Raw genomic sequence first — 24,572 nt, 5'->3', positions numbered from 1 at the left:
TGGAATGTTCTTCCCAGAAGGAAAGTCACCCCCATGTCACGAGCCCATCCGAGCCCATCCCATGGGTCAGGCTCCCCACCCCGAATGTCTGGCCCAACCCCTGGAACAAACTGCTCTTGGCTGGGCCCAGGGTGCCAGCTGGGGTTCTTGTGTCCCCAGACCCTCAAAGGAAAGAAGACCCCTGCTGCGGAGGCTGCTGCCAGGTGTGCGCCCCGCCCAGCCGCGGGCCCGAGGCCTAGTGCTGCCGTCGTGGAGGGGCTCAGCTCAGGGGAGCCTCCCTGCAGGCAGCAGGCGACCACCCTGCCCGGTGGCCTCATAGGCAGGGGGTACACCCAGCCCAAACCCGCAGCCGCACAGAGGCAGGCAGGGGAGCCCACTGGGCCTGCTTTGAGGAGGCTGGACCCTGCAGGAGACAGGGACACGGCCTGGGCCCTGTGGTCGGCTGTCAGGGGCTCCTGCCCGGAGGAGGCGTGACCGCCAGCATGCAGCCGCCCGGCCGCTTACCGAGGTACCGGAGCACGGCGTCCAGGGGCTTGCGCGCCGCCTGCCTCGGCACCAGCGGGCTCTGGGAAGCTCCGGGCAGCCGGGCTGTGCCTGCGAGGGGCCACGTGGTGTGAGGGCGCTGCCCACTCCCGACCTGGCGCTCTCACCCCCGGGGTAGCAGACGGGGCCCTGGCCGGGTCCCCAGGTGGCCCCCCCCCTCCACCTGCAGGGACAGCCCCGGGGACGGGCGCTCACACTCGGCCTTGATGGCTGCGCTGTTGATGGGCGTGTAGGGGTGCCGCGCGGCGTGCCACGGGCGCAGGATCTCGCGGCACAGGCGCCGAGCGATCCTGGTCAGCTTGGTGGTGTGCAGGTAGAAGGCCTGCCTCGTCTTCATGGCGAACTTGGGGCTCCCGCTGCTCCGGGCTGGGATGCCGTGGGGACTCTGCAAAAGGGGGCGCACCGCCCCGACACAGCGCCATGACCGGGGGCCGAGGACCCGAGAGGCCCCCACGCGGCAGGCGGGGCGGGCGCCGCCCGCTTACCATGTTATTGCGGTTTGGTCCTGGCCTCTCTCCATCTAACCGGGTTGGCATTTTCAAGCCACCATATTTCTTCCAATATGTCCAACAAGATGCGCAGAGACGACACTGCATGTTAGGGGGACCCCAAGAATACCACTGGTAAGACTGTGTGGCTACGGACAACAAAGTTGGAAATAGACGGATTCTTAAGCAGAACCAGCGACGTCAGAGTGTTCCACAGCGTCCCTGCCGCCCCCAGCCGGGCCCGGGGCAGGAGGGGGTCCCTGGTCCCCTGCCCCGGGGGCACCCCGCACACCCCAAGAGGCTCCCCCACCACGCCCCACTGCCGGCGCGGCCCCGTCATCGGCAGGGCCCTCCCAGCCTGGGCCCGACGGGACCCTTGGGGACACCGCGGAGCACCGCGGCACGCGGCCGGGCGTCCCAGCGCCCTGCCCGCCCAGGGCACTTACTGTAACAGCTCTCGCAGGCCCGGCCGGCCCCGGGGCTCTGGCCTGGTGCCCCTGTGCCGTTCACCACGCCGGCCTTGACATTGTTGACGCTGATCTGGTTTGGATTTGGCTTGTTACTGAAAGCAGGAAAGGACAGGAGGCGGGAGTCACAGGGCAGGAAACCCGGAGGGCCCATGTGCGCAGCGTGCAGCTCTGCTGGGCGGCCCCCCGTCCAGATGCTGTCCCTGCAGCCCTCGGCCCCACTGGGGGCCTGGCCTTCGCCCTCCAAGTTCCTGGAGCTGGGTCCCACCGAGGCTCAGGGTGGCGTCCAGGTCCCCAGCCAATCCCACAGGCCAGCTCAGCTGGACTCACTCGTCTGGGTGCCGATGCCCCCACCAGCCAGGGGCCTTGGACGCACTGAGACACAGCCCCACGAAGGGTGCCCGACGCCCCAGCCTCGGAGCCAGCCCGCCCCGCCCCCTGCTGGCCCCAGGGACACTTACTAGTTGGGAATATACACTTGCTTCAGCTTGCTCTCTGCTTCGGCTGCCTTCAAGCGTTTCTTAAGACAAAAAAGAGGGTTGGCAGAGAGGTCAGTAGGTGGGGCCCACTGGGGCTCAGGAACCCCCCCCCCCCGTACCATGGCCTGCACCCGTCTGTCCCAGGGCCCGGCCCCGGAGGGCGCCACGCAGCAGGACAGGGCACACCCAGCACGGGGCGGCGGCGCCCACCTGCTGCACGTATCTGTCGGTGGTCTTCCACATGTAGTAGTACTCGATGATGCTGGTGAGTGACTTCCACGGGAGCTGCGCGAGAAACACGTGTCACGTGGGGCAGGGACGCGGCTGCCGCCCAGACGGGTGACGGGGAGCAGGGCGGGGCGCGGCGGGAGGGCTGAGGGGGTGCTGGGGGCACCACGCTGGGCCCTGTCTGCAGGGTGGGGGCGATCGAGGCAGGGAGAGGAGCTGCCACAGGGCCGGGGCTGGGTGGGGTCCTGCTGCGGTGGCACTGCCCACCTGGCACTCCAGCAGTCACTTCTGTTTGTTTTTAATTTAAAAAGTTCTTTTTTTATAGAGACAGGGTCTTGCTGTGTGGCCCAGGCTGGGGTGCAGCGGCGTCATCGCAGCTCACTGCAGCCTCCACCTCCCGGGCGCCGGCGTCCTCCTGCCTCGGCTCCCGAGTGCCCGGCCACGCACCAGCCACCCCGTGAAGCTGCGTATTGTCCTGCTCTTCACTCCGGATCTCTCGGAGCACTTCTCCTCTGGGTGAAATCATTTAACTTCGCGGCTTCCCTTCTCACATCCTCTGTCGTTCCTGGAACGCTCACTAACTCACTGCTCTCTCTGCGCAAGGCACGCAAGCGCCCGCTGCCGAAGCCCCAGGTCTTCCGAGTTCGCGGTGCTTTCCCGACTGCGCGCCGAGTCTGCCGCTGTGTTCCCGTGCTCCACGGCGAACTGTCAGAACGTCGTCGTTCAATCTCTAGGGGCCTGAGTTTCCCCAGTCTACGTCACGGTGAGAGAATCCCACCTGCAAAGTGCCTGCTTCTCCGGTATTTACCGACTTACGTAACGTAGCGACGTGTGTTCCGTGGCACGGAGCATCTGAGACCTGTCTCATTAAGCACAGAATTCGGATGGTTCTTGTGTTTGCTCCGCTTGGGCGGCCAGAGAGGAGGAGCCGAGATTGCGCTGGCTGGGACGTGGCCCCGCAGCCCCTTCCCTCTGGCTGCGCAGGGCTGCTGTCCCCCGCCGCGCCATCTGGCGGTGGCGGTGCAGGTTCAGCCCTGGTGCATCTCCTCTGCCACGGCCGGCTGCAGCCCGCCCTCGAATTCTCTGTTCCGGAGTCTGATGCGCCATTTCTAGCCCTTATCCTCGGGCTCTATTTATTTCTCGTCTGAGGAGGTTTCTCCTGTCGTTTAGCTTTTCAGCCAAGTCAGAAACGTACCCGCCTCACAGAGGCCGCAGGCCAGGAGCTGGGCCAACGCCCCGGCTGGCACCTGTCCCCTCGGCTCAGCACACCCCACTGAAAGCCGTCTTTCCCCCCCAGCAGACGCTTCCCCTGGACGGAGCGCCTCAGTGGGTCCCCCCGGCAGCCCCTCTGCCGGGCCTGGGCCACTTCCGTCCACTATGCTCCCTCCAGGCTGGGCCTTGCTCCCATCTCCGGCGCTCTGGCTGCTCCCCCAGGCCCTGCTGCACTGACTTGGACTGTCATTATTTCGACGATGCCCTGGTCACATGACGGCAACACTGCTCTGCCCTGGCCCCTCAGAGGACCAGGGACAGGTCGCCCGGCTCTCTGCACACGGCCACGCTCCTCTGAGGGTGGCCTGACGGGCTTTGCCATGGTGGTGAGCATGTTCTTCTTTCAAACAAGTTTACAAGCATCTCAGCGGGAGCCGAGGTGGGGTGGGGGGGAGGGGTGTAGGTTCGCTAGGCCGGAACTTTCAAGGGACACACAGGGACGCGTAAGCTCAGCTTAGTTAAAAAAACAAAGACAAGGACAGGGGCCACAGTGGCAACAGGAGGCTGCCAAGTGTGTGCGAGACCCCACCCTCGTCCTCGCCACGGCAGCAGCGGCAGACGGCCCTCGTGCCCCACGCCTGTCTGCTCAGCGCACAGTGGCCGTTAACGAAGCTGGCAAGAAATGCCGTGGCCTCTGTGGCTGAGCCACACGACAGGACGGGAGGGGAGGCCAGGGCGGGCTGTGGGGGCACACACAGCTCCACGTGGGGCTTGGGGCTGCAGGGCAGACCCCCCAAGAAGAGAGTGGGGCCCAGACCCCACACCCTCAGCCAGCTGGAGGTAAGACACAGCCAGCCCCTCCCGTGACCCTGCCACGGCACTCACAAAATCTTGCTGAATGTCTGTGAAATCCTTCCCGTATTTTTCCAGGGCTTCCTCGAAGAGGTTGGCCTCTGACGCAGACCACTCCTCCATCTCGTCCCTGCAGAGCACCGGCCCGCCCTGCGGCACCAGGGCTGAGATGGCCTTGGAGATGTCGTAGATGTTCCTGTGAAGCGTGTCCATGGCGTGGAACTGCGGCGACACGGCAGGGGCGCCCGTGGTTAGTGCCACCCCAGCCCCCGAGGAGGCTTTTCCTGCAGCTGGTCAAGGCCCCCACTCCCTCAGTGCCTCTAGGTGACAGCCCTGGCTGCCCAGGTCCCTGGCAACACGCCACTCCCCACAGCCCTCGTACACGTGGCTGAGTCCGGGAGACCGGCAGAGGCCAGGGTCCAGGCAGGACAGCCACCTCCCCAGGGTCCTGCATGGGGGCGGGCATGGGCCTGGCGGAGGGAAGGGGAGGCACCGCTGCCCCCCAGCAGCCACTCACCAGGGTGATGTCCCGGGAGGCGGCCGCGGCGCTCATGTGCAGACTGGGCTGTCGGACGGAGCTGCTGCAGTCCAGGGCCCGAGCGAAGGTGCCCACAGAGCTGGGGACAAAGAGACGCGTTGACGGCTAGAGCCAGCCAGGACGCGGGCAGTGCTCGCGCCGCGGGGGGCTCGGGAGGGGTGGGAGGCCACGGGCACCGGAGAAAAGCCTCGCAGGCTCAGAACTCCATGTGCTCCCTCGTCCCGGGGCACAGAGCGTGCAGGACAGGGCCCAGTGTGACTTCAGGAACGTTCCGGAGCTCCTGCGTCTGAGTGTGCAGTGAGCAGCCGCTGCGGGGTCAGGAAGCCCGAGCTCTCGCTGTTCTCTCCCAGGCTTCTTTCTGCCTCCCGAGCTGCTTGCAGGAAAGGCAGCCGGGCCCTCCCCGACGGCTGCTCCGGGGCTGCCTCCTTCCTGCCCCGCAGCCCCTGCCCCAGTCTCCAGCCAGCCTGGGCAGCCCCGCCCCGCAGGCGGCAGCCCCCAGCGGGCCATCTCCACCCTCGGGGAAGCGGAAGCACCTGGGCCGGACCCTCCTGAGCCTCTCTGGGAACTCGGGGTCCCGGGTGGGCCTGTGGGCTTCACATCCCCAGTGCCCACTGCAGGGTGAGGAGAGCAGGGAGCAGGGACGGGGGTCCCAGGTGGGGTCCTGCCCCGGGAGGCGGGCAGCGCTGTGGCCATCCCTGGCCCCGGCACTCACCGGGCCACCACCAGGAACTGGTCGATCTGCTTGTCGATGAGCGGGTTGTGTGCCTCCCACACCTTGGTCTCCAGCTTGGCCTGGTCGCGGCCGTCCTCCTCGCCTGCAGGCAGACGTGTGGGCTCGTGGGACCCACCGTGGCGCCCCAGCGCGAGGGCTGCACCCCCCTCCCACCCGGGGGGCTGGGAGCTGCTGGGACGGAGGCAGGGACGGGCTGAGACAGTCGTGAAGTCAAGGCCAGAGGGAGGCTAGGACGCACGCTTGCGCTCACGCGTGCACTCGCACGGCACGTGTGCACTCGCACGGCACGTGTGCACACGCACGGCCGGGCACAGAGCTCCAGGGCACGCTGAGCACCCAAGTGAGGAAGCGCGTCGCCCGCCCAGGGCTGGGAGCGGCCGTGGTGTGGGGAGGGCAGCGTCAGGATGGCAGGTCTGGCCCACGTGCTTTGCAGTTGGCCGCGGCCGCAGGCGCCAGGAAGCCTCACCTGAAGGTTTTAATCAAGCTTTTTGTTCTGAGATGCCAAAGAGTGACATGCCACTATAAGAAGTGACAGAGGCCCGAGGGCCCTTTTCCGCCCCCAGGGAAAGGTCCTGTGTCACGTCCCACATCATGACCCCCGTCACGGAGCGCACGCTGGCTCACAGGGACCCTCTGATGCCAAGGCTCCCCTCTGGCCGTCTGCCCCCCCAGGAGAGGCCCCGGGCACAAGCCAGCGCTGGGGTCTGGGTGTCGTCGGGCGTCACCTGCCCGCCTGGCCGTCCCCGACCTGTGGGGAGCTGGGGTGATGGGGACGTGCCCGTGGTCTGCAGGTGGCAAGAGCCGCTAGGCCTTCTGGGCGGCAACCTTTGCTCACAGAGAACAAAACCACGGTGCCAGGACAAACCTCAGCGCGGCCAGGCCCAACTCCCGGGGAAAACACGGAGGAGGATCCTGTGGTCGCCCCGTCCAACCCCCCGGCCAAGGCCACGTCCATGATTCAGCGCAGGGATCGAGCTTCACGTCTCGCCAAGATCCATCAGCTCCCCTTTGGCCCTCGGCGGGGACAGGCCCCCGACTGGGGCTTCCTCCGTGAGCACATGGCGAGCTCCTGGGGCTGGTCGGGGCTGAGCGTCCCCAGGAAGACATCGTCCCTCTCCGTGGAGCCGCTCCAGACCTGCTGAGGGCCGGGTGCCCTCAGCCGCACGCGAGGTCAGGCCTCGCGGCCTCCAGGAAGCAGTGCTCGGCCAGGCTCTGGGGGGAGAGAGGCCCCGCGCTGCAGATGCCCACGGGCCGGGGCGGAGCCGGGCAGCTGGGAGGCCTGTTTCTGTGGCACCCGCAGGACCTCAGTGGGGTTTCCAGCGTCGTGGGTGGGTCTCCTTCCTGGTGTGGATGATGCCCTGAGATGCCTCACCCCGGGGAAGCTGGGGTCCAACTCCTGCTCGCGTTCCGGGGTCTGAGGGCCGCAATGCCGCCCCAGCAACTGCCGGGCAGCCCGGCCCAGAGCCAGGAGCCGAGCCGGCCCTCAGCGCCGCAGCCTGTCCTCTCACCACTGCTCGGACAGTGGTGTTCCCTTCGGAATGCCGCACGCACCGCAGACAGGCTGCTGCTCCGTGTCATGTATTACGGGAGGTGGGGAAGGCTCTGGAGCCACACGACTCTCTCTGCCTCCCACCAGATGGCGAGGTCACGGGGTGGCGCAGGGCTGCGGAGGGGGCGGGGCTGCTCCTGCACGGCCCCCGCTCTCCAAGCCAGACCTGGGGCTTTCCCCAACTGCAGGCTCGTTCTCCTGCCCGCTCGGACTCCAGCCGGTAGAGCTCCAGGTGAAGTCCTTTCCCTTCCAGGCCACCCGTTTCTTTGGTCCCCACCGTGATCAAAGTTCACGTGGGTTTCCCAGCTGTGGCCGCGCTACTTCCAACGGGATGTCTCGGCTACCAGCCCCTGCCCCCTTGGCTGGGCCGGGAAGGCAGACGCCGCTCCAGGCCGCGGACTCGGGTGTCCTCACCGCACAGCATCTTTAAGGTCACGAGCCCGGTCGCTGGCGCCTCGGAGCAGGTCTTCTCAGCCTCGCAAGGACGCTGCCAATGGCCCCCAGGGCGCTGTGCAGGGCACGTGCCACCGTGGCGGGAAGGGACCACCCCGGCTCTGGTGACAGGGAGCGAGTGTGTCCAGGACGCGCCCGGGAGTGACGGCCAGGGAGGGCGGTCTCCGCATGTGGGGCAGGCGCAGCGGCCAGCCTACCGCTCAGCACGTCCAGCCCCCACCACTCGGCGCCTCTCTGCCTGAGTGGCAGGAACCAAACCCGGAGGGCAGCCCGAGGAACGAGACACGCAGGAGGAGCAGGTGGGGCCGCGGGAGACGAAGGACACGCAGGCCAGGGCCCCGCTGCAGAGCGAGGACACAGCCACCAAGGGAGAGCGGCGGCTGCGGACGGGCAGGTCAGACCCTCACAGCCAGCGCTCAGAGGAAAACACAGGGCGCGAGACGCCAGGCGGTGACGCGAGAAAGGCAGCTGCGTGTGAGGCGAAGAGCTCGCGGCGGGAAGGAGAGAGCACCCGAGGGCGCCACTTCTGGTCAGAGTCCAGGAAGGAGAAGAGAGGAGGGAGGCCAGGTCTGAGGTTTCTGTGCACGCGGGCACGAAGCCCTGACGTGACCGAGGGGACGCAGCACGGTGGCCTTCTAGGAGCCCATCGGGACGCGCTGACCCCCGAGGAGCGAACCAGGGAGAGAGGGGGAGCCCCAAAGACCCAGGGGGCGCCCCGGCCGGTGCTGGCCCGCTGATAACAGAGGTGCTGTCCCCACTGCTGTCCACACCGGAGACGGAGGCCCCTGAGGCCGGGCAGCCGGCAGGGCAGCCCAGCTCCAGGGCCCAGAGCTCACCCCAAGGACGTCCCAGGGAGACGGAAGGGAGAAGCCAAACCCAGCTGCACGTTTGGACGGAGCCCAGGAGTTTCCATACGCCACGGCGGGAACTGGTGGTCGGTCTGCAGAGACCAGCACACCCAACCCCAAGAGGGTGCAGAACAAGGCCAGGACCCCCCGGGAGGGCCACGGCGACCCCAGTGCGCCAGCTGTGTGCCGAACCCCACGGGAGCCCTGGTTAAAGGCTCAGTATATTCTAACACCACGTGGTGACACAGCCGTGGGGGCGACGGGAAGTACGGAGACGGGCCGAGAGCTCAGCAGGTGGCGTCTGCTGCAAGGGAGGAGGGGACACACAGGCCTCAGGGCCAGGGTCCCGGGGCCAGGGCAGAGCCGTGGCAGCCGTGGCAGTGAGGACCTGGGCCGCGCAGCTGTTAATACTCGGCGGGAGCGCGGGCACCGCACAGGTTCCTCTGTTCACAGCTGAGCCTGGTTTTGGCTCAAGGGTCCAAAAACAGACCAAGGACGCTGACCCCGCCAGTACGCCTGCCCAGAGGGGCGAGCCCAGGTGCCCCGGAACCCGCCGGTGCGGGAGGAAGGCTCTGGCCTCGGCAAGCTCGGCGATGCACCCTCTTTGTACGACCAGAGAGAGGAGACGCGAGGCGCCGTCGATGGCAACCCCAACGCCATCCCGAGTCGGAGGTGGCACCATGTGGAGAAGGGACTCTCACGAGTGACGAGACTTGGTTTCTCTCTGCGAGAACCTGGAGTCCCAGCTCACGCACGTAACCGGCGCCGAGGCCGAGATGAGATGCCGCGTCCCTGCCGCATCCCCGCGGGCAGAGCGGACGGCCAGTGGCCTGCCTCCCGGTGCCACTCAGCGGGCTGCGGGCCCTGCGCCTGCCCGTCAGGAGGGCTGGGGTTCAGGCTGAGAAGAAAGCGTGGCAAAGTGAGCCCGCCACGGCGCCCCAGGCTGCTGACGGCCAGGCGGAGAGGATGGTGCTCTGCGCCCTGCCCCTCACTCCCGGCTGGTCCGGGGGCCGGACACCCACAGGCAAAACCCACGAAACACCAGGGAATTTCCTCCAAAGAAACGTTTTGGAGACAAGAGCTCATCACAACGTACTGAAAAGCAACAGTCTCAACACGCCAGGGATGGCCGATCGGCACGCTCTGCGCCAAGGCTCTGGGGCTTCCCCGGGACCCCGACTTCCCAAGCCTGGGCCACGCCTGCCGGAGGGAGGCCCGGTGAGGGGCACGGCTGCCGCCCACTCACAGAGACGCAGGCGCAGCTGCCTCGCCAGCACACCCAGTGCCCCGGCCGCCTTGGCGTGGCCCTGCCTGCCCTACCTTCTTTCAGCAGGTCGGTGATGTCCGCCTGGTACCGGTTTCCTACTCGGATCTCTCCTTTATCCGCCAGGAGGGTTTTCTGCTGCGGGTCGTAGACGAGAGAGTAGAAGAAGAAATCCTGGAAACACCACACGAGACAGAGGCGTCAGCACGCGCCCTCGGGGGCCGTGGGGAGCCAAGTCCTGGGGCAGGAGGGAGGGGCCTGGGGAAAGACGCCCATAGTCGGGGTCTCGGGCCCCTGCCCACGATGCGTGGCGGAGGCTGCGGCGGCAACAGGAGAAGAGAGATACAAAGGCCGAGAGGGAGGAAAGACCCCCGTGTTACTGGAAAGGACTCCCGGAAACCTCAAGGAGCCGACGGACGGTCAGACCCCGCGAGACTTTGCCAGGGTTGGCCGGTGTCCCTGACACACACACACACACACACACGGCTTTCCTACTGGCAGAACGACGGAAATTTAATTTATAAAAACGCATTTAAGAGCAAGGAAAACTATGAGGCGCCGCGGCACAAATCTGACACATTCTCGGCACAGCCCTGGGCGCCTGGATGTGTCACGGGACACGTCAACACGTGGATGGTTACAGAATGTTCTGGAGGCAACGCCACGGAGCAGCTGATGGGGACAGTGGGCGTGGCCCTCCTGACCACGACCGTCTTTCACGGCCACCGGGCCTCCGGTGGAACTTGTGTGACTGGGCCCTTCCCGCCCTCCACGCCCGGCTCCCGGGAAACCGCGGAGAGCTGGTTTTCGTGATCTTTGGCCGTCCTGGAGTCCTAGCCGCGTGAGCTCCGGCGACAGGGTGGCGGCTCACCCTCCTGCTCCCACTTCATCTCCCGACGCATTTTCGGTTTCCCCAGCCGTCGCCCCGCGTCCCCTGCCCTGCTCTGACAGCCGCCCCCGAAACGCCGCGCGTCACGGCGTGAGCACAGCCGCGGGTGCCTCGCCCTGCCCGGGAAGGACGGGCCGTCCAGGGCGAGCCTCGGCCTGGGCACCCGCAGGACCCGGTTCTCTGCCAGGTTCCCCCGTCACGTTTTCACTCTGCCGCCGCGTCTTTAGATTGGTAAAAGCCACGCGGTCTGTTTCACGTGGATGGCGCGTGGGCTGCGGCCGGGTGGGTCTGGTTCTACCGTGTGTTGCTGCTGCTGACTTGGTTTTCCTGTCCTGGGAGTGTGTCTGGCAGGACCAAACAGACGCAGGACCCCGGCCAACGGCGTCTGTTCCCGCTAGGCCCTTCGTGCTCTCACCCGGCCCGCTAAATTCCATTCCCGCTGGGGGCTGTCCGCAGTGGGCCGAGAGAGTGGGAAAGGCCACATCGAGCGCCGGGAGGGTGTCAGGTCGCCCCGCACCCTGCGTCACGTAAGAACCGCCAAGTGGGAGGTGAGCAGCGAAGACTGCTCAGGCCGCCTGCAGACGAGCACCGTCCCCAGCAAGTGTCCGCCGGCCGCCTCCAGCGGGGAACATGCGGCGCCGACGGCCTCGCGCCCACATCTGCACTGCGGACCGGCCTCTCTGCTCACATCGCCTCTGCCCACAGGAAGCGCGGCCTTCTCTGTGGCTCTGCCTGACCGGCAGACGGCAAACCTCATGCCCTGGTGGGAACTCCCCGGCCTCCTGGGAAGCAGGGCCTGCCTCAGCCCTGCTGCGTCCGTGTGCCAGGCAGGCAGCACAGCCCCCCTGCACCCCGCCGGGGCCGCACCTGCCTGCTCCTCGCAATAGGCTGTCTCACCAGGCCGCCCTGGCTCCCGACCGGAGCTTGGCCCTCGCTGGACTGCGCTTCCCACGCCCGTCCGCCTGCTTCAGGCTGCGAGGCAGGAGCGAGCTCATCGTCCCCTCGGGGTCGGACAAGGGTGTGGGGCTGAGCCGGGGACACCCGTGGCCCGGCCAAGGCAGAGAGGGAGGAGCGCCGGCTCCCTAGACGTGCACGGGGGGCTCAGGCCACAAGGTTCCAGCCCCCGCCTGGCCCCAGGTCTTTCCGTAAAACCGTGACAAGTCCTCTACGTAACTGACTGCTCCAGATGCTTCTGACCTACCTGGTCCCAAAACCCACCTTCCCTCCAGCCACTTCTCACGCACCGCACCCTTGCCTGGGGCGATCCTGCTCCCTGGAGGCACGTGGCATCGTCTGGAGACGTTTTCGGTTGCCACAACTTGGGGAGGGCATGTGGCGGGCAGCACCCTACAGTGTACAGGGCAGCCCTGGGGGCCCCGTGGGCCATGGACAGAAGTGGCCACCTGGGACTCCATCTGCTGCTCAGGGGAGCCCGGCCGAGCCTCCTGCAGGGACCCAGGTGGCCCCCGCACCCCTCCCCCTGCCCACCCTCCCCCGCCGGTCGTCCAGGGGCAAGCGGCCCCCAGGGCAGGCAGTGGGCACTGAGGGAGCCCACGATCCTTAGAGTCTAGACTCGGGCGGGGGGCACACACACAAGCACGCTTGGCAGCGGCCGTCGGGACGCCCACCCCGCTTCCCCTCAGACGGGCCGCAGAGCCCAGGCCGGGCTGAGCCTCACCTCCCGCTCCAGGTAGGACTTGAGCGACTCAGTCTCGTTGAGCAGAGTGACGCTGCACTTGCCCCTGGAAGAGAAGGACCAGCAGGCTGGAGGGGAGAAGGCCGCCCGGCGGGGCGCTGGGCGGGGAGCCCCGGGCTACCTGATGTGGGTGGCGGGCAGGGACTCCAGCTGCCGGGACAGGAACAGCTCCCGGTGCCGCAGCTGGTGCTTGAGCTTCTCGGGCAGGTCCACCATTTCCGGGTTCTCCATTTCCTCTTCGATCTCCCCTGAAGGACAAAGAGGCCCTAGGTCAGCAGGGCCCTGCAGACGCACGGCCCCCGGACTGAGGCCCAGCATGCCAGCCCCGCCCCTGCCCACCGGCACCCACCCCGTGCGGGGCCCAGGCCGCTCACTCCCCGCCACCTGGCTCCCTGCCGCTGCCCCGCCCCGTGGTAGCCAAGCGCATCCTTGGCCGGGCCCTGCAGATGCTCGGGCACCGACGTGCCTTCATGCCCAGGCACCCTGAAGGCCCGGGACCCCATGGGCGTCAGGACAGGAAGAGAAGGGAGGACAGTGTCCAGGGCAGGCCTTGGAAGCAGCAGGCAAGAGAGAAAGAAGGGAAACCGAGGCAGCAGCTACCACACGCCCAGGACCGGGGAGGAAGGAGCAGACACCCTCTGTGCACGGGCCCCGTCCCCCAGGCCCCAAGGCCAGATGCCCGCATAGCCCACCGCAGACCTCCCTGCGCCAGTAGGATGCCCCTGGGGACCAGGCGCAGGGACGCAGGGAGTGGGCATGCAGGCAGCCCGTCCGGACCGCCTGGCCCAGGGACAGACAGGAGGGCGCCTTACCTTCCTCGCCGTTGTCGGCCCCTGGTCCGGCTTTATAGCAGACTGACAGGGCTATATAACAGACAGAGCGCCCACACGGCAGGGTTAGCGCCAGCGCCAGCAGCCTGCTCCCTGCCCAGGGCCCGGACCGAGGGCTGCATGGCCAGGGGCTCGGCACACACGGGGGCCACAGGCCTCCTGCCACCCACCTCGGTGCCACGCCTCTGAGGGCAGAGCCCGAGGACCTGGCCTCCAAGGCCGGCCCGCCCAGCTGACCACCGCTGCCCCCTCTCCTTGGTCAGGAGCCAGACCCTCCTCGGCTGCCCCCGGTCTGTGCTCAAGAACCAAATGCCCCCGCCCTATCCCAGGCCTCGGAAGTGGAGTGTGGAGTGGGGTCCCCACTGTCCCCACCATGCCCAGCACCAGCCACCAGTGGGACACCGCCAGCCCCGGTCCCGCCCACCACCGGCCACTCTCTGCTGCCCCCAGGTGGTGGGTGCCGGAAGTCCTGGCACCTGGTGGGGGGGCGACGCCCATAGCTTAGACTGAGGCCAGGGTGCTGTGGCGCCCGCTGGGCCCCGGGACCTGCACACCTGCCCTGCAAGCTCCCCATCCGCGGAGCAGGGCGGGGCCGCCCAGGGCTCGGTCCTTCCCCAGCCTGGACAGAGGCCCACGGTGGCTCCGAGAGCCCCCACCTTGCCGGCAGTCTGATAGCAGCGGTGAGAAGGGGCCCAAGCACAGGGCTCTGGGGTGTAGCCTATCACGGCCCAGAGCCCCCAGGAGACCCCTCAACAGGGGCAGGGACAGCGGGGCAGGGGGGGGCTGTCCCTCACCCCTCACGCTCCAAAGCCCCTCGCGGGCCCTGGGAACAGCTCAGGGCCAGGGCAGGCTGTGCCCACCCACCGCCAGCTCCCGAACCCCCACGCTGCGCCCTGAGGGTGCCAGGGGGCGGTCACCTCTGCCTGTCATTCCGACCCCCAGGAGGACGGCCCTGTGGGGCCGGGCCACAGCCTCCCCCCAAGTAGTCATCCAGGGAAGAGCTTCTGTGCTGCGGGGGCTGCCGCGCAGCCTGGGGCGTCCGGCCTCCCGGGTGTCCTTACACCTCTCCCCAGCGTGGGGCCCTGCGGGGAGCCAGGCCCTCGCCCCGGCTGCGGTGAGCTCCCAGAGGAACAGGAGACGCACGACGGAGAGACAGCCCGAGGGACGCAGCCGCTGCAGAGGTCCCCGCAAGACGGCCGGGCCAGGCCTGAGCCCTCCAGGGGTGGCGGACCCTGTCACCCACGGTGCCTCTCCCTGCAGCTCGCCTCTCAGTTCACAGCAGCCCCTGCAGAGGGGCTGCCAGGACAGCTGTCCAGGGAGTGGAGCCCAGGGCAGCTCTGCCAGGCCCCTTTGGGGCCGCGGCGTGGGCTGGGGTGCCGCCCTCTGCCGCCAGTTCCAAGGAGGCCCTTCCGGGAAGCCCGCGCCTCTGACACCCGCCATCGCGTCACGCTGGAGTTCCCTCCCGGAGCCCTCTCGGTCACGGCCGTGCTCCGGCACGCCTGACGGCAGAGCCTAAGTGACCGCAGTCACTCTGGGCTACTCGTGGACACGCCCGCTGCATGGTGACACCAGCTTCCCTGGGCCACCCAGCCAGCAGCCCCCGCCGCACCCCAGGGACAGGACAGAACGGCCCCCGATGTGGCGTTGGAGCCAACCTTGCCGCAGACGTGCCCGGCACCTGCAGGGCCCATGCTGAGCCCCCACAACCCCTCTGAAACATGCTGCTTGTGGACCCCGAGACCCCCCGCTCTTTTCCTTGGCACCTGGAGGCTGCAGCTTTGGGGCTGGAGGGCACAGGGGTGTGCCCAGCTCCAACAATCCCTCCTCTGGGCAGATAATCAGGGTCCGACTGTCCCACGAAGCCGGGCAGGCTGTGGCCAGCTGACTGCTCCCTTTGGGCCAGCCCCACGCCCCACAGTCTGTGGGCTGCACAGGGCTCACCCCACCCGGGCCCAGGGCCTGCACGCCCAGCCCGGCTGCACTGACCCCCGGGGTACTGAGAACAAGGTCCCGGCCGTGCGAGGGGGGAGGGGAGGTGCGCCCACACCCTCCCACCCACCCACAGCAACCACCTGGGCCCCAACTCCCAGCGGAAGCTAACGGAGCCTGGGGGTCAGCAGGGAGCCCCCGCGAGGCAGGGTGGGGGACACCGCAGCCCGTCCCTGACGCCCCCACAGCAGAGAGGAGGTGGCCTGGATGCCGTCCTGCTCTCGCCACATAGCACCTGGGGCGGGCAAACAGTGCCAGGGCCTTCCACCCGTGGTCCTTCCGCCACCGCTGTGGGGGCCCTGGACCTCTACCCACTAGGAGCTGGGGCTGCAGCCCACCGGTGACAGGGAGACACCAGGGATGACTCCTGACAAAGTCAGGAAGAGAAAAGGGATGTTCCCGGTCAGGCCCAGGGGCCTCGCTGGGCTGGGGGCTCCCACCTGGGCAACTGGGCACAAGTGGCAGCCAGTGACTTCCCACCTGCCTGCCTCCCCCAGCACCCGAGGAGCCCTTCGGCAGGAGGGACCGAGTGTGGCTGCGCCGTGGCGCCAGCGTGCCCGGCAGCGCTGGTCAGGGCCTGCCCGGCGCCTCTGCCCATGCGGCTCCCACGCCAGCAGCCGCCCCGGGGCCAGGCAGTCCCAGTAGCTCCGTGACTCGTCTGCCACGTGGGGGACTTCACCGGTCTGTGGGCGCCTGCGCCAGAGTAAGCCGGGCCCACCCACAATGGCGAGGGCGCGCTTCCACGCGTCCGGGAGCTCCACGCCCCTGCGAGCCCCTGCGAGCCCCTCCGAGGCAGGCTCAGGTTTGAATTGTAAAGAGGAGGCAGACAGGGACTGTTTTCTGAAAATGCTACTCTGAATGCCAACGGAAACTTCTCCGTAAGATAAAGACGAGCACAGCAGCTGCAGGTCCAGGCCTGGGCCAGCGCCACCCCAAACCTGACACATCTGCGGGGTGGTCCAGCCAGATCTGAAAAGCCTCCAAGTAATCATAAAAGACAAACAAGAACCTTCTACCAACAACCTACACCCAGCCAGCCCCGTGACAAGCACACGCAGGATGTCGGTGAGAGGCAGACCCACTTTTTCCGGAGGGGCTGTTCAGACCCCAAGGGACGCGGCAGACAGATTCCATCAACCCCGGCCCGTGGGGAAAGGAGGCCAGAGCCCTGCACGGGCCCTGCACACAGATTCCTGCAGGTGCACAGACCCGCAGCGGCTGTGGAGAAGAGGATGCAGCAGGCAGGCGGAAGGCGGCCCAGTGAGGCCAGGACCCCCGAGAGCGAGCCCTGGGGACGGCAGGACCCGCCCAGCCCCGCACACCCACCCTCCCCGCCAGGAGGTCGCTGGGCACAGCCGAGACTCACTTGCGTGCTTGTCCGCCAGGGCGATGAGGGTGCTGGAGATGTCCCGCCGCCGGTAGAAGCACACCACCTTGGCCTCCACGTTCCCGTTGGCCGTCTGTAACGGTAAGGCACAGGCCTTGAGCAACGCCGCCACGCGGGCTCACGCAGCACCCAGACGGGGCTCCACACGGGACCCGGCCGTCCACAGCCCCAGCCCCGTCTGAAGACCTCGGGAGTGACCACGTCTCCCTCTGGGGACTCCAGCGACAGGCACGCCACAAAGGAAGCCAGTCCCAGAGCACGGCAAAGCCCTGGGGGAGAGGGCTGACACGACCCCACGGAGGGGACATACACGGGACCTCAACCCGCATCTTGACCCTCCCTCTCCTCTCAACCCTTGGTCCTTCTGGGCACCACCTGAGAACCCTGGAGAAGGTGTCCCCACTAGGAAAAGGCCCCGCCAAGCTGGCACGGCCTTGGCCAGCTCCTCCGGGCACCGCAGGCGCCACCCTGGCCGGGGCCACAGGGTCCCCTCCTGCCCAGGCCCTGCCTGCTCTGCGCCAGTCCTGGGGACCGCTCTCTGACCGTGGAGCTTAGCCAGGTCCAGCTCTGCCCTTGGCCCTGGGTGGCGGAGGCGACCCCGCCCCTCTGCACCCGGAGGTGAGCGCGCGGAGGGCAGCCACGGGTGCAGGCTTCGGCTCAGATCCACATCAAACACAGAGAAGAGCCAGGTGGGACCTGGGGCCCAAACTGCATGTGCTCGAACCGCAATGCCGTGGACGCTCCCAGCCGCTGAGCTGAAACGTCCGCGTGTCGGGACGGAGTGAGAGGCGGCCACAGAACCCGCTGGAGCTCATACAAATCTCAGCGCGGCGAGGACCGTGCATGCTGCAGTCTCGTCGTCGTGGGGCTGCTCGGCGCGCTACCATCGTAGCGGCAAGCAAGGGGCCTGGTCACGGCCAGCCCAGACCAGGCAGGGCCGGCCCCGCCTCGCCGCGCTCGGGGCTCCTCCCTCCCATGCAGCTCCACGCTGGATCACCGGGTACAGGAGTGTGGGTGCCACGCTCCGAGCCACGACCCCAGGCCACTTCCTTTATGCCGCTGCTCAGGGTGCTCCTGGGGCCCCCGGACATGCCGCACCATAATGGGGTTAGAAAGCATTGATTCTTAAATGCAGACGACGTCCCAGTGATGCCCGTCGGGTCTGGAGCGTCACGGCGGGCCAGGAGACGCAGCGACACACAGCAACAGCTGCCCGCCGGGGGCAGCCACGTGGCTGTTCACAGATTTCCGGTTTCTGCACGGCAGGCCGACTGCTTCCACCGTCCCTGCAGACAGGGCCTGTCGGCTCCACACATGGTGCCCTGACCGCGACCGAGTCACTCCGGTGCTCGTGTCGCTACCGTGGACGAGGCAGAGGTGGCAGGGCTGACGCTGCCACGTCCTTCCTCTGCTGCCCGTGTGGCTGCTGCCCGAGGTCAACAACCGCTGCCGCCATTCTCCCCAGCGCCGGGCAGCGGAGCTCCTCGAGAGCGGGAGACGGCACGCGGCCCCCGCTGCCTCCGCGGCTGCCGTCCTCCTGCGCGTTCCGGACGCCCTGGCCCTCCCTCCCAGGACAGCCGCCACGACCCTCCCGGAAAGGTGCCGAACCTCATCGTCCTTCCGAGGGTGGCGGGCGAGCTGGGCCGGCCGCGTCTAGCCTTCTGCCCTGAGACGGGGCCACTGAAAAGGCACGTCCAGTGGGAGCCCCAGGCCTTGCCACGCGACCTGCTTTTTCTCCAGGGACATTCACCACCCGTGCTCTAAATTTAAAAATGTGCCTTGAGGAGCCACTTCTCTCAGTTCTAGGATGTTGCATTTTCCGTCTGCTTTCCGAGAGCACCTTCGACTTCGCCGCCTGGTCCTCTCGTTCCACTCTCCACCTCCTTCCGCTCGCCCTGCCGTTTCGGGCGCACCGCCCCTGCCCTGGGGCCGTCAGTGGCATCCTGCGGTTCCCTCCTGCTCCCTGGCCAGCTCCTTCTCGCCCCAGCTCCACCCTCGCGTGACAGCCCTCCCTGGACATTTCGTGATTCCTGGCCGCGGGAGCTTCCCGACAGCTGGAAAGCTGGGTGCACAACTTCCACGCCAGGCGACGCCGTGGGGGGCCTGTGTTCTGCGGGGTGCCAGGGCTCTGGCTGCCACAGAGAAGCTCTCGATGCCTTCCTGGGAGTGAGAAGCTTGAATGCAAGGGGTGGGTGGCCCCACAGGAGAGCCGTGGGCTAGGCACCCCGCCCCACTCTCCTCGTCCCCGAGCTGGTGGCCAAAGCTGTGGAGAAAGGCTCCGGGTGAGCACAGCTGGGGCCGGCTGTCCTGGTGCCAGGCCCCGGCCGAGGAGCCCCACAGTCCGGCAACAGGGCCCAGGGCCAGGCTGGGCCGTGGCCAGCCCGAGGCAGCACCCCGACCTGCCTCACCGTGCCCCATCGGACCCCAGGGCTCCCATGTCACTGCTGCCACCAGGCCCGGGGGCCAGGGAGCAGCGTCTCGCAGGCAGACCGAGGTCACCCCAGGCCACACGAGTGGCGCCGGCAGCTGGAGATGGTGAGGGGGCTGCCGGCAGGCACAGCCTCTGGGGTGCACGGGGACCCTGTGAACACCCAGCACCGCAACCCCATGCTCTGCTGGGCCTGTGTCCACAGTGGGCGACGGGCCTGCCTCCGCCCCCGCTTCCCAGCCCCCGGGAGAGGCAGGGGCAGAGCAGAGATTGGAGGGGCCAGGCCGGGAACACACGCGTCCACCTGTGCTGCGCCCCAGCCCCAGCTCACAGGCGCGACAGCCCTGGCCAGCGAGAAGCCCGCCAGGGACCCACAGCAGGCGTGGCTTGCAGTGCAAGGCTGCCCAGTGCCACGGGAGACAGGCTGCGCTCGACCCCCGGCCCAGGCAGTGGCACGGCGGCCGAGTCGCTGAGGCCTCAGCAGGCAGCGGCCGCCCAAGGCCAGCCCCGAAGCCGAGGCCACCCACCCTGGGGCGGGGCGCAGGGCCTTGGTTTCGTCCCACGTGGCAACCTGTCAGGGCTCGGGGACAGAGACAACACCAGGAGCCCACAGGCTGCCACGGTGACCCCTGGGGGTCCCCCAGGAACGGGTGTCGGGTGAATTCAGCGCCTCCCTCAGTGACGACACCACGCACCCCGCCCTGCTGCGGCGACGGGCAGGCTGCCGGGGCGGCACGCTACCTTGTTGAGCTCCTCAATCCTGCGGATCAGGTACGGGTTGCTGGAGGAGTTCTCGAAGTAGACGTAGTCTGCAAACAGAGAAAGCGTCAGCCTGTGGCCCTGCAACCCGACCCCTCCACAGCCCGCCTCCCGCCGCCAGGCCAGGCCTCGGCCCGCACCCTCGGGGCAGGGAGCGGAGGGTGTGGGGCAGGCGAAGCCCCCACACCAGAGGGTATGAGCCCAAAACCCACCGGGCAGGGCTGCTGGAGCCTGGGGAGACCCCCCAACAGGCTGCCGCCAGCCACGTAGCCCCCGGCCCCCTCCAGCAACAAGAACAGCAACTGACAGAAAGCGGCCGGCGCAGAGACGGGGCAGCGTCACTGTAGCAGTTACAGGGTCACCCTCATCAGAGCTCGGGGACACCAGGCGCCCGAGGGTACCATGGTGACCCTGCAGGGTTCCCCGAGACTGGCCGTCAGGTGAATACAACTCTTCCCTCAGTGACGAAACCGCACAGCTCCGGCCTCCTCACCAGACAGAGAGCTGCCGAATTTTCCAGAGGCCAAAAGGTCACCCTGAGGGCCCGGGGAAGTCCAGGCCGGGGCGGACACCCTCACCACCCTGACCTGTGCCCGCTCTGCAGACAGGGGCTGACCAAGAAGGTCACTGGCAGGAATCGGCCCAAATGCCCGCAATGGGCGCAGACCTCGCCAACTTCAGCCGCACAGCGCCAGAGAGCCCAGCCCCCGTCTGTCCAGACAGAGGCCCAGTCTGCACTGCTGGGACCTTGCGGAAGAGCCTGAGAGCACCTCCCTCCTGTTGACGCACCTGCAGACGTGCCCCACGAGGACGCACCTGTGAGGGCGCACCTGCAAGCGCGTACCAGGCTGAGCACACACATGCAATACACACCTATGCACACTGCTCCCTCGGCTCACCTGGGCTGCCCCGACAACACGGCTAGATCAGACAGGGCTGGGCCGCCACACAGTGCCATGGTGACATTAAAACCCCACAGGGACACAGCCGCAGCACTCAGAGGGCCGCGGGCAGCAGGGCACACCTGACGGGGAGGGAGGTCTGCGGGGAGCGGCGGCGGCGGCGGCGCGAGGTTTCTTTCCAGGCTGATGGAAATGACCTGGACTTCGACCCTGGCCCAGCTTGTCCAACTCCGTGAAAATACTAACACCCGCTGAACTGCACACACAAAACAGGTGAATTCTATCACATGTGGGTCTCTCAATGAAGCTATTTTTAGAACAAAAGGTCTCAAATCGATACTCTAAGCTTTTACTCCAAGGAACTAGATAAAGAGCAAATTAAACCTGAAATAATTACTTAAACTTGCCAAAAACTGGGAAGAAACCAAATGTCCCTGTATCAGGGAACAGACGAGCCCCCACTCAATCTGGGGGGGTCCATCCATTTCGTGGAAGAGTCCTCGACAGCGACCAGGAGTGAAGCCCCGGCAACCACACGCTGCGGCAACCACACGCCGCAGCAACCACACGCCGCGGCAGCGCTCGAAGGTGCCTCCTGGGAAGGCAGCCGGGCCACGTGCGAACTGCTCGCACAGGACAGCCACAGTGCGGAAGGGGCGCGGCTGTGCGGCGGTCTGGGGGACGAGGGGGGCGAACTGCTCTGTGTCACGATTGTGGTGGCAGCAATGCAACTGTATATTATAATTTCGCCAAAATCCACAGAACTGTGTACTTAAAAGGCGTGAGCTGTACTGAATGTAAATTATGCTTTAATAAATGGACAAATAAACAGAGCAAGAAGTCAGTAAATAATAACGAGCAAAAATCAGGCTGGTGTGGTGGCTCACACCTGGTCGCTAGAGGCCAGGAGTTTGAGACCAGGGCACATAGCAAGATCCCATCTCTTAAAAAAAAAATAAAAAGAAAAACAAATTAGCCAGGCGTGGTGGTGCACAGCTGTAGTCCCAGCTACTTGGGAGGCTGAGGTGGGAGGATCGTCTGAGCCCAGGAGTTCGAGGCTGCAGTGGGCTGTGATTGTGCCACTGCACTCCAGTCTGGGCAACAGAGTGAGACCCTCTCTCTAAAAAAATTAATTACTTTAAAAAATAAATAAAGAGCAAAAATCAATGTGAAAACAGAAAAATAACGCAGAAATGAAAATCAAAGGAACCAAAATCTGATTATTCATAAGATCGATTGATAAATCTACAGGCAGACTGACAGAGCAAATGCAGGCGGCACCGACAGCCGGCGTGGGGACTGGGGCGGCGCTGGAGAGCCCCGGGCACGAGGCCTCCGAGAGCTCAAGCCAGTGACCCCACACCTCAGACAAAACGGACCGATCCATGGAAAGACAGAAACTACCAAAGCTCACTCAGGAGAATAGGCCTTGTACACGCCGAAGAAACTGAATTTCAACAGCAAAAGCTCCAGACCCAGATGGCTTTGCTGGTGAATTCTATCAAACGGCTACAGAAAAATCAACACCGTCCCCACACCGGCTCCTCCGAAAACAGACGCGGAAACACTATCCGACTCACGGCGAGGCCAGCGCCAGGCCGACGCCGCACCAGGCAAAGACAGCACGGGACACCGCGCCAACGCACAGGCGAGTCCCCACAGAGCGTCAGCACCCCGAACCCAGCACCCTCGGAACGGGTCGCGCATCTCGGCCGCCGTGACGGACCTGGGGGCACGAGGTCGGCTCCACATTCAGAACTCAACGTAACTCATCAAATGACAGAATGAAGAAAACCATGACCGTCTGAGCAGATGAAATCCAACATGCGCCCCAGCTGGCATCTCTAAGCAAGCCGGGGAGTGAGGGTCACTCCCCTTTCCACGTTCGCGGAGACCCGTGGCGTACGCCGCCCCTCACAGCGGCAGGGCGGGTGCTTTCCCCTGGGTCGGAGTGAGGCAAGGACGTCCCCTCTCCTCTGCTACTGACTGCAGCGGAAGTCTCAGGCAGTGAAGTGAAGTGAGGAGGAAAAGTTATTGATGATAAACGAAAGGCACACAGACCGGAAAGGAAGAAGTCACACTTTCCCCGTGCAGAGGACATTGTCATCTCTACAGAAGTTCCTGAAGAATCTACCAAAGGAACTATTAAGATCAATGTTTTAAGGGTTTAGCAAGCTCACAGGATACAGAGGTCAACAGATAAAAGTTAGTGCTATTTCCATGTACTACTAACAAACACTTGGAAATTGAAACTTCAAAAGTACCATTTACAATAGCACCAAGAGAAGTTGAACATTTAAGTGTAAATTTTATAAAAGATCTGCAGATCTTTAAAGATTAAAAGGTCTGTGCAAAGATTTACATGCTGGAAACTATTAACGTAAGACACTGGCGGGAAAAGTCAACCAAGACCTAAGCAAGTGGCAACACAGAAGGTGTCGCGACTAAAACACACGCCAACAAACTCCCCGCGAAGGCCCAGAGAGGAAACGGTTCAGGCTGTGCTGGCCAGGAGGCCAAACCGAGGACGTACATCGGTGCCAGTGGAACTGTTGTAACACAGGTCTGCAAAGTTTTTACCAATAAAATTAAAAATAACTGTGTGCAATTTTCCATAATACAGATGTACTAACAAGACCCGAACTCTGTCGTGGGGACGACATTTTCCTAACTGGGGTTCAAAGTCAGTGTTACCTGTGATCAACACCAACTGCAAATGCTCACCTCCCAATGCCGACCTGCGGCGAGGTCTTGTGTTTTACCTTTAAACGTCTTTCCACACACGCAGGTACTGCCAGATGCTGACTGGATCGACAAGTGTGTAACCGGGTATATTCGCTGCTTAGAAGGTGGTCACGGCGCCACGCCAGCGGTCACGGCGCTAGTCACGGCGCCACGCCGGATTCTCCTCTCGACATCTTTCCGTCAGCACGTCCGCAGTGCAGGGACAGCTCAGCGGGCCTGGGCTGCCCACACACCGCCCCTTCCACGGGCCCCTCAACCTGCCCCTGGGAGGCTAGCTGAGGCCTTAGGCCATGCCGGACGGGCCATGCTGACAACGCGATTTACGGCAGGGGCCTTGGGCCACGTGGAATCAGCATGACCTCCGCAGGGGCCAGAGGCTGAGTGAGGAAGGGCAGCCACACGGGTGGTTGGCCACAGCGACGTGAGCAGCCTCCGACGAAACCTGCACCCCGAGGCTCAGGTGGGCCCCCTGGCCAGCAGCACGCCACGCCCGCCGTCACACACTGCCGCAAGAACTGGGCCCGTCCACGATGCCACAGGGACGGGACGCCCGTGAGCCCCCACCTGGCCTCTCCGGAGCCCTGGGCCCTGCCCCTGTGCCTTTGCTGACTGGTCGGGATCCTTTTGTCGCGGTCAGCTGCGACCCTGAGCGCGGCCGCTTCGCTGAGCTCCGCCAGTCCCTCCAGCACATCACGGAGGCTGAGGGTGGTCTTGGGGACCCCAAACTACGGCGTGTGATTATGAGACCAGTCGCTGTCGGCCGAAGGCTGGGTGGGCCCTCGACACACTCATGTGGACTTTGAAACACAGAGAACCCCTCGTGCCCGCGTCGATGTGCAAGGCCCAGCGCTGGGCGGTCTCGGCCCAGGGGATGAGCCGCTGCACGGCGCGCGCGTGGAGGTCCGGCCTCGCCCTTCGCCTTGGCGCAGTAAGGAAACTGCATGAAGCGGTTTGTGACTCAAATGCTATCTGCCGCCAAGATGACTTTTCCACAGTGTTAAGTTTTGCAAATCACTGTTTGTTTTGCCTTGTGATTTTAGGATGAGTTCATAAACAACGTTATCAAGTATTCAGCAAAAGCTAATTTCCAAAGTCATTTAGTGTTTTAATAATGCTGGTTAAGAGTGGTTTTTCTCATTCTAAAAATTTTCAATTTCAGCGTTGAATTTTTTAAAAAGCTATAAAACTTTAACGACTGCCAAGCCATCAAGCTGCTTGTGTAGCAGGACAACTCAACATATTCAGCCTCTGTTTCTGAAAAAAATTCATAGAATTGATGATAATTAAATTAAG

The 24,572-nt window shown here is 65.4% G+C and overlaps 1 protein-coding gene across 1 annotated transcript; it reads right to left on the bottom strand.

The window, feature by feature from the left end:
* Positions 1–504: 504 nt before the first annotated feature.
* LOC105827029 (metastasis-associated protein MTA1-like) lies at positions 505–20,590 on the bottom strand (the record flags this gene model as incomplete). Its single annotated transcript, XM_012665058.1, has 17 exons — positions 20,532–20,590; positions 20,126–20,259; positions 19,615–19,682; positions 16,425–16,518; positions 13,052–13,102; positions 12,361–12,487; positions 12,222–12,285; positions 9,711–9,828; positions 5,520–5,622; positions 4,787–4,886; positions 4,303–4,491; positions 2,188–2,262; positions 1,960–2,018; positions 1,478–1,593; positions 1,029–1,180; positions 739–928; positions 505–594 (listed from the first exon to the last, which is right to left on the bottom strand). Coding segments are annotated over exons 1-17 (1,789 nt in total), but the record flags the coding sequence as incomplete, so codon positions are not given.
* Between the last annotated feature and the right edge of the window lie 3,982 nt (positions 20,591–24,572).

Source organism: Propithecus coquereli, unplaced genomic scaffold (assembly GCF_000956105.1).
Source record: "Propithecus coquereli isolate 6110/MARCELLA unplaced genomic scaffold, Pcoq_1.0 Scaffold950, whole genome shotgun sequence".
In the NCBI taxonomy this organism is placed as follows: domain Eukaryota; kingdom Metazoa; phylum Chordata; class Mammalia; order Primates; family Indriidae; genus Propithecus; species Propithecus coquereli.
Note: the sequence above shows the minus strand (reverse complement) of the source record. Positions and strands in the feature narration are given on the sequence as shown.